General features: G+C 43.8%; 1 protein-coding gene across 1 annotated transcript; it reads left to right on the forward strand.

The window, feature by feature from the left end:
* The first annotated feature begins 127 nt into the window (after positions 1–127).
* Vta1 (vesicle trafficking 1) lies at positions 128–8647 on the forward strand. The gene is made up of 7 exons (XM_065449552.1): positions 128–286; positions 628–722; positions 1321–1448; positions 1543–1618; positions 3753–3879; positions 4603–4884; positions 6984–8647. The coding sequence occupies exons 1-7, from the start codon at positions 178–180 to the stop codon at positions 7133–7135; spliced, it is 969 nt and encodes a 322-aa protein (XP_065305624.1). The 5' UTR covers positions 128–177; the 3' UTR covers positions 7136–8647.

An 8647-nucleotide genomic window follows, 5' to 3' on the forward strand; every position in this document is an offset into this window, starting at 1 on the left:
AGTAACCAAGATTTGAATAAAATGAATTTTGAAGCAGCTATGTCAGCACAAGTTCTTTAAAAATTAGCAATATACACTTTACAACGCAATAGTTATTTTCGAAGCTGTTAATCGCTCTCACTTTTTATATTGCCGAAAGGCAAACATCAAGACAGGGAGCCAAGGGAGCTTTTAAAAATGGCGGCCGCTCCGCTACCGCAGGTGCCCGATAAATTAAAGTCAGTGCTTCCTTACGTAAAAATAGCAGCCGAGCATGACTCCAGAGACCCAGTCATCGCCTACTGGTGTAAGCTCAACGATTTAAGTCATTGTCATCCCGAATGCATGCCTGCGGATAGAGAAGCGAGGAGGGGCGGGCCCGCGGAAGCACAGCAGGATCGCCGTGTAGTTTGTGTGTTTAAATGCCACAAGATCACCGGATAAAGAATGACACTTTTCTGCCCAAAATGTGCGCTCCGCAGATTTGGTGTTGAGGATTTAAGAGTGCCGACTTTGAACTGTTGCTCGATATGCGCGCCAGACTTGACCAAGGTCTCGTCTCTATTCCGGATGCTTGCGGTTCACGTTGACAGCTGCGGACGTTACAGCTATCTCTCTCTGATATGTTGCGTTTTCTCACTGCTGCAGGCCGACTCTATGCGCTGCAGACTGGTATGAAGGTTGACAGATCTTCCTCTGAAAGCAGAGGATTCCTCATGGCCTACATGGATTGGTTGGAGAAGGTATGCGAGTGCAGTTCTGGATAAAATAACACAATTATGACCGCTAGTGAACAACAGTGATCGAACAAGAAGTGTCACTGTAGCGTTAAGCTTCTTGGACGTGTCCGTTCGACGTCCGTTTAGGATAGCATTCACTGGGCGTCCTGTTGCTCGGCTGTATTGTTCATGGCAGAGCGGAATTAACATTCCAGCATATAAAATGAAGTTAAAACTAGTGCAGGTAAAACTGTAATTTAGGGCACAAAATTGCTTGCAGTGCTTTTAACTTTTATGTTATTTCGCTGTCAATTACTTCAAGTTTTTATCTTTCTGTGAACTTTTTATCTGGTTTGGATTATGATCACTAGTCTAGCTTCACCAATATTTCCGTTGTATTTACTTTACCCACGACGAATTTTCTTTCCTAATAATGTGCTAACTGTCTAGCAGAATTGAGAAAACTGCTTTGTAAGCAAACAAGAAGTAAGCTGCATTTGCTTCCACATTGCTTAGCTTTAGTGGGAAAGAATTTTTTTCTTGTGTAGGAGTAGGTAATAGGATGCCGTGTCCAGCTCACTTGAGTGGTTGGCTGCAGGAACGTTGCCTAATACTTGTGCAGGAAAAAGCCAAGAGGAAAGATGAAGAAGCCATCAACAGCGACGTCGTTGCCCAGGCCCACATTGAGACTAGAGCACTGAAGCTATTTCTTTGGGCAGATGGCGAGGACAGGGCAGCGCGCTTTAACAAGTATGTGCTCTTTGTTTCATGCCAGCTTTAACAATTATCGTTCGTCTTGCAGCAGTGTTATCAGCTAGCTTCGGCGGTTTATTTTACTTTGCAGGAATGTCATCAAGGCATTCTACACAGCTGCATACCTTTTTGATGTCCTCACAACGTTTGGAGAACTAACAGACGAGGTATGTTGATCTCGGCCTCTCTTCACGGACAGTCTTCATTGTTTGCAGCCGCTGTTGTTTTTGAAAAGTATGACTGTAGAGCATATATATTTTTTAGTATTCTGATAAAGCTATTTGACTACTGCAGGTACCTGATTTTTCTTTTGCCCCTGTGTAACCTCCAACTGAAGTGTTTCGGTAGAATTGAGAATTCAAGGGCTTGGTATCAAAGTGAATAGCTTTTTTAGGCACTTTTGCCTATCTCATGGGGATGGGTCTTTCACTGCCCATGCAAAGGCCATGTGCCTACATGCAACTGACTTACGGTGCGTATTCTTCGCTCGGTGACCACTGTTCTACCTCTTTAAGACGTACAGCCATTACAGATGTGCTTTCTAACGGCTCTTCTCTCCACTGAATTTCGCAGTGACCCAACAAACACTACCCAAATATAATTTCTGTAACAAATACGTACCTTCAAGTGCACCAGTCCTTCATTAAAGTGAACAGCTCTCTAGAAGCATTCAGCTATTCGCTCATACTGAGAATCGTCTGTGGCTTCTAAACAATTTCTTGCTCAAGTGATTGCCATTTAAAATGAACAGGCATGGAAGCTTCGACAAGCATGGAATGAGCCAGGCATTCTTTATTTAATTAAACTGCCCTAACATCTTAGTAAGGCGGAGGTGGGGCAGTTACTGCCACAGCGCAATTGGAGGCTGTGGGTGAAACTCGCATTGCTGAAAAGTTCTCTTCCACTTTTACTTTCCTTTACATTACTAAGAATAGGATAATAAACTCAAATTCACCCTCTCCTCTAATCAGTGTACTAATTTCCCTTTGATTTCCCACCCCATGTTGTGCCTCGGTGGCTGTGGTTGTAGTTCTACTGAGCATGCGGTCGCAGGTTCGACTTCCGATCGTGGCTAAATCTTCAGGTTAAATGGGCAAAACACATCAAGAATAAGCATAAGCAACAAACAAATATTTTGTGGAAACTTTCCCTTCAACAGAGGGGAAACGCCATGCAGAAAACTGGAGGTTAGCGTCACCCCAAGCCACCTTTGGCTTCGTTTGGAATTCGCCCAGACAGCTCTCGTCATGTGTGAACCATGGGTGTACATTTCATTTGCTTTACATCACGTGTGCGAGGTCATTGCAGCCGGAGATCTTGCATCGGTCCGTCTCCTCCTCTGAGCATGCTTTCAAAAGAAAGTGAGTCATGTGCCAAATGTCGTCTTCCTCATCCGGTGTTCCTGCTCTAAGCCAACATATGATGCTTGCTGCAGGTCATGTAGTTTTGGCCAAAAACTTTGTACTCAACACCGAAACTCGGGAAAAAAAAAATGATGTTGCCTACAGGCAACGAGCATTACCTTTAGGTGACACTCGTCAATAAATGGTTAAAAAACCTGAAACAGTCAAAATTAACACAAAGACCTCACTCTGGCTTCTCTCACAGGCTACGTTTATGTGAATGCGACAGTGGTGTGCCACCTTCTATAGCACAAAAGGGCAATTATTATATGATTAGATTATGGGGTTTTACGTGCCAAAACCACTTTTTGGAAATTCCAACCACCTGGGGTTCTTTATCGTGCACCTAAATCTAAGCACACAGGTGTTTTCGCATTTCGCCCCCATCGAAATGCGGCCGCCATGGCCGAGATTCGATCCCGCGACCTCGTGCTCAGCAGCCCAACACCATAGCCACTGAGCAACCACGGCCGGTAACTAATTATTATATGACTGCGTTGTGGCGCCCTCATTGGAAACAAGTCGGAACCTCTACAAATTCTGATGTGCAGTGCTGCTGTGACGCTTTGTCAGCAAAAATTTTGTTTTGCATCTCCTGTTTTTAATAATACAAGTCGGTCTTCACAGAAGTGCGTAGTATGCTCAGCTTGCAGGGTAGAAAGTGACTTTGGCTGGTGTAATCTAAGTATTCCTTTTCTTCTATTCTGTTCTTTAATCAAGCGTCATTCACGGCCAGCAAATCTCAGTGATAAGGTGGATAGAACACTGCCTTGGCCATTGATGAAAAGCATGAAAAAGAACAGCATTGGAATAGACATTTTACATCATGCTGGCCTTGGAGGCAGCTTGGCCTGTGAGAGTTCTCATGGTAAAGCTGTACTAAACGCTTTGTCTACAGGTTTCCAACCATCGGAAGTATGCAAGATGGAAGGCAGCATACATTCACCGATGCCTCAAGAACGGCGAAGTGCCAGTTCCAGGACCTCTGAAGGGCGAAGATGAAGGATTTGAAGAAGACGCTGGTGGTATGGTCATTCACCACAACCAGCGAATAGCATTTCTGAAAAGTGTACTTGAAGTAATTTAAGTTTGAAAATGCCTAATATATATTATCCTTGTCTGCTTTACCATCACTTCTGTCAAATCATCAGCACTTGTCAGTTTTGCTCATATTTGAATGTAATTGTGTAATTTATGCCTGAAAGAAATGTTGTAAGAAATGGTTATAGGTGATCTTCTTTTCTTTTAAGTTCTGTGTCTACTCACTGAAGTAATATTACACTAGGCTAATACTGACTTGGTCTTTCTAAAATGGCCATTTACCCTGTGGTGAGAATTGTCAACCAAACACTCAGCCTTCTTGTAAAGCCGATGCAGAAGTCTCAGTATTCTTGGTTCTTGTGTGCCTAATTCTGGTCTTTGTCCCATGGCACACTTAGAATAGATTGGTGACAATGATAGTCGCCATGTGGTTCCCTGAAGCTTGCATACTCTGTGGACATATTTCGCTAGGATTGTCGATACAATATTGTTGGCCTTCTCAGCTATTTGTTGCAGCCCAACTATAACGCGTAGACAAAGTGGAGAAGTCAGCGATGCTAGATCAAAATCTTCTTTTTTATGTACTGCACTAATTCAGGCCTTCATCCTCTAGTAGACTTGAAATAAAATGGTGATGGTGTAGTAGCAGTAGTTTTAAAAACTTGCATAATCTCATCACATTATGAGACGCTGTTTGGCCTTTTCAGCTGTCGGTGGCAACCCAAGCCCTTCGAACGGACCAACTGGAGCAGTGGGAGGCAGCGACGGATTTCCACCGCTCCCTCCAGGGTTTGCGGTCGGAGGGGCCACTGCTTCCGGATTCTCAGAGCCTGGTCCCAGCAGTGCCCGATCAAGTTACGGTGACCACCAGCCTATGCCATCGTCCCTTCCCGTTCCCACCCCAGGGTCTCAGGCCCCCCCTTCTACACCTAGCGGTTCGACGCAGCCTTCACCGTCGATAGCCCCGATTGATGACATTCGGGCTGCAAGTAAGCACTTTGCCATACTCTTTTAGAGGGGCACTGAAACACTTTCGAACTTAAGGAGTACTGACACCATGTTTTAGGCTATTCATTTCTTGTGTTAAAGTGTTAAAATGAAACTCTGGGAGTGCTACACCCTAGAAAAATACTGGCAGTAAATAATTTAATATTATGTTATAATATATTTTTAAATATCATTTCATAATATTTTATTTCTTCTCTGTTGGGACGTCACGGCGCGGGACATAGTCATGTAGGAGCAGGTCATTGCGAGGCTTCGACACTCGATTATTCATCGGCTGTGCTGGTATGTTGACCCTCACAAGTAGCAGCATAGGAAGTGACTTAGGGAGTTTTAAAATGTTCTGCCCCTACATGGCCTCCTCCTGCATCATGTTACGACACAACCTCCTGGATAACAAAAGTGGAACTGGCCATAGAAAAGCTATTATATTGAATTATTTAGGGCATTCTGAGGCTTGTCAATATTTCTTCTAGAGTTTAGAGGTCTAGTGCCTTCATTTAATGAAAAAGAAAAGGAATAGTCGAAGGTATTGTGTGAATGCCTTTTTTAAAAAAGAACTCTTCCCAACTGTAGACAATGTTGCCAATGTTGCAAGCAAGATATTGTGCTGCTTGCAGCAGGGAACGTACAATAGCACATGATAGATTGATTGCTCTCTTGCAGCTTCTGCTCTTTTTTTGCTGTATGTTAGTCAGCAATGATGTTCCAGCTTGTGCAATGGCGCATAAACAGCTGCAATTGAGCAACTGTCCATGACCATGAACTACTCGCCATGAGCTTCCTGCCAGTCCTGTCAACACTCCTCTGTTGCTCTTGGGCACATTTGTCAAACACCAGCCTCAAGGGGCAACGAGAGGTACAGTCGCGGACAGAATATTACTGACCATGAAATCTAAGAAAAAGCTGAATATCTCCGCAACCTCACAACGCAATCTGGTATTTGCATTTTGGACCTCGACTAGAATATGCTAACAACGTTGTCATGGGCAGTTTTACTGGTTACTGCTAGAGGCTGCTCGGGAATTGAACATTTTCGGAGATCCCGTGGTCCATTTTATTCTGTCCGCGACTGTACACTCTGGCAAGAAGAAAGGAAGGAGCAATAGGGAGGGGGGGGGGGATGCTTTGCTATGAGCAGTTGCCCCAGCACTGAGGAACTGACGAGTCGAGGAGAACTGGGGAAAGTAAACATTGCACTCTTCACATCTTTGTACACATTGGGCCCATTTCAAGAATTTTTTCAGTAGTGTATTCCTAGAAAGGCATTACAGTCATTCCAGCATATTGCTCGGTTTTTAAGAAAAGGTGTTGGGGCCCCTTGAATAACTTGAATAAAGAATCTGTGCATTTGTCAGTATGGGGTCACGTGCAATGGGCAGCTGTTTACCCTTCAGTCCTGTGCATTCATATGTGGCAAGCTGAGGGAGTAGTGGTTTGGTGTGCTTTAACTACATTGTCACACATTGAAGCCTGAAAGCTGGCTGCACATTGTACGTGGGGGCACATTAGATTTGAGTAAGTATGGTAATTACAGTAATCCCTCATTTTAGAGAAATCGCTTGGGTTGAATTACCACTTTCCTCGGTCTTTACTACTGCTGATTACAGTGCATGCACTTTAATCACTGAACTGTTCAAAGTGCAATGCTGCTGTACTCCACTTAGTATGAAATGCAAAGTGGGGTATTGGCAGAGGACTGCTTACTGCAGCATCCACAGTGACTTTTGGGGTTTCTTCACACAAACCTGGAAACACAGAGAGTGCTGTGAAGGTCACTCTGGCAAGTGGAGCCAGCTCCTTGGGACCAAATGTACTTATGATGATAACCGATAGACACGGAAGAATCTTGCTGCTGGTGCAGTGTCACTATTGAGTGCAGCTTCATTTCAATAAACCTTTTATGAGCTCTTACACAGTCTGATTGTGCGAGCTGCGCTGCCGTGGCTCCTTTAAAGCTATCTGCTTTTAGCGAAATACCACTTATAGTGAAGTCCACACACTGTCCTCGTAACTCTGTTGTAACAAAGCTTCACTGTCGTTCCCTTGTTCAGCAGGTTTTCTTTCTTTTTTTTTTTTTCAGATGGCGTGGCTTTGAACTCGGAAGACTTTCTCAAAGCACAGAAGTACTGCAAGTTTGCTGGCAGCGCGCTGCAGTATGAGGATGTTCCAACAGCGATTGAAAACCTGCAGAAAGCGCTCAGGTTGCTTACCACAGGCTCGGAGGGACCCTGATGGCTCCGCCTTCAGGACCCGAAGACATGACCTCGTGACGCTCCCTTCCCACCTGAACATCTAGCCTAGGACGGTCCCCACCCTCCTCTTCGACAACCGTCCCTCAGCGTCCCGCTATGTCTGGTGCAAAGTCATTTTGTGTCTGTGTTTGTAGCCACCTTAGAGCTTGCTTCTGCTGCAAGGCCTTGGCCCTCTCCCGTCATTAGACTGGGCGCATCTCGCCTGTTTCTATTCTGTTTTTCTTTTTTGCTTTCTCTTCAGTGGGCAGACAGAAGTTGTGAGGCATTTTTGCATGCAGCCAGCGCACAGCTAGTTTTGTCGAAGATGATGTGGAGATTGGAGACCAATGATCTGGCCAGCGACTGTTGCTTCACATTGGCTATAGGCAGGTAAACTCAAGCACTTGTGATAGCATGTATGTGTTGTCAGAAAATTATATAGACAGCATCTTCATTTGGCAGGCTGCTCTCATTTATCTAAATTGTTGTCCATGCAAATGAATTTTGTCGGTTTGCTTCTACCTGTTTGTAGTTTATTGTTCAGCTGGTATTGGTCAAGTGTTCATGGCTCGCATGTTTGGCCAGTTTTAACATGTTGCTACGATGCACTTGTTGATCTTGCTTGACACAACATTTTGATGCACCTCCTTTCCATACTATATGAGGAGCTTACAGTAAACATGCAAAAATTGGGATCGAATGAGCGGAGAACAGGCTGAAACATGGTTGCTGATATGATTGCCTGCAGGGTTACATTGAAATGATTGACGGCTGTCAGCACTTTGATTTCAGTTGTCTGCTGGCGTTCCTGTATTAATGCTGAAGAGGTTAAACTATTTAAGGACACGTCTTAGTCTTTATAGTTAAATTAGTGAACAGTTGCAGCATCTTTAACGCTGTTAGTATCTAGCACCAATGAAATAAAGTGACTCCGATAAGCCACTACTCTCTTATTTTTTCATGTTTAGCGAATACAAGTGGCATGCTGGCATGCTATCATTGGCTATATAATTCATGGAGCACAGCTTTCAAGGTTCACACAGTTCAAAGTGTGTAGCAGTTAAGAAACTCGTCACTTTTCTGCTTTTTGCTACTACTATTTTAATACTGGAGACAGATATTCCGATGCTAAGGAAAATTAGTTGTACTAATAGCAAAGCTATATGTGATGCAAGTCTTTGATGAAGGAGAAACCGTAGTAGCACTTGTGGAGTGGTAAAGTATAAAAGAAAAGGAGTGTTGTCTGCCGATCCGGACATACCGAGGTAATTTATTTTCTTATCGTTTCGTGCTTGCCTGTGCCTACATTTTTGCACTGAATGGTGAAAAACAATGTCCTTTGGATACTTTATTTTTGTGTTGTATACCAATTAGTGCGGGATTATTCTTGCGAGGTATAAATTGACTTGGTATGGACAAGTGAGTTGTGCCGGAGAAACAGAGCTTCGTTTTTAAAGAAAATGTATCTTTGGGAATTTTTCTTCATTTCTGAATAAACTGTGTAAGCACAGGT

The sequence above is a fragment of the Dermacentor albipictus genome, chromosome 5 (assembly GCF_038994185.2).
Source record: "Dermacentor albipictus isolate Rhodes 1998 colony chromosome 5, USDA_Dalb.pri_finalv2, whole genome shotgun sequence".
Classification (NCBI taxonomy): Eukaryota; Metazoa; Arthropoda; class Arachnida; order Ixodida; family Ixodidae; genus Dermacentor; species Dermacentor albipictus.

Bases quoted from the DNA above. Each gene is read 5' to 3' on its own strand.
- Vta1 (XM_065449552.1), top strand. From the start codon at position 178: ATGGCGGCCGCTCCGCTACCGCAGGTGCCCGATAAATTAAAGTCAGTG. The intron at 1,619-3,752 runs GTATGTTGATCT...CTTTGTCTACAG, and splicing joins TTGGAGAACTAACAGACGAG to GTTTCCAACCATCGGAAGTA. The intron at 3,880-4,602 runs GTATGGTCATTC...TGGCCTTTTCAG, and splicing joins ATTTGAAGAAGACGCTGGTG to CTGTCGGTGGCAACCCAAGC.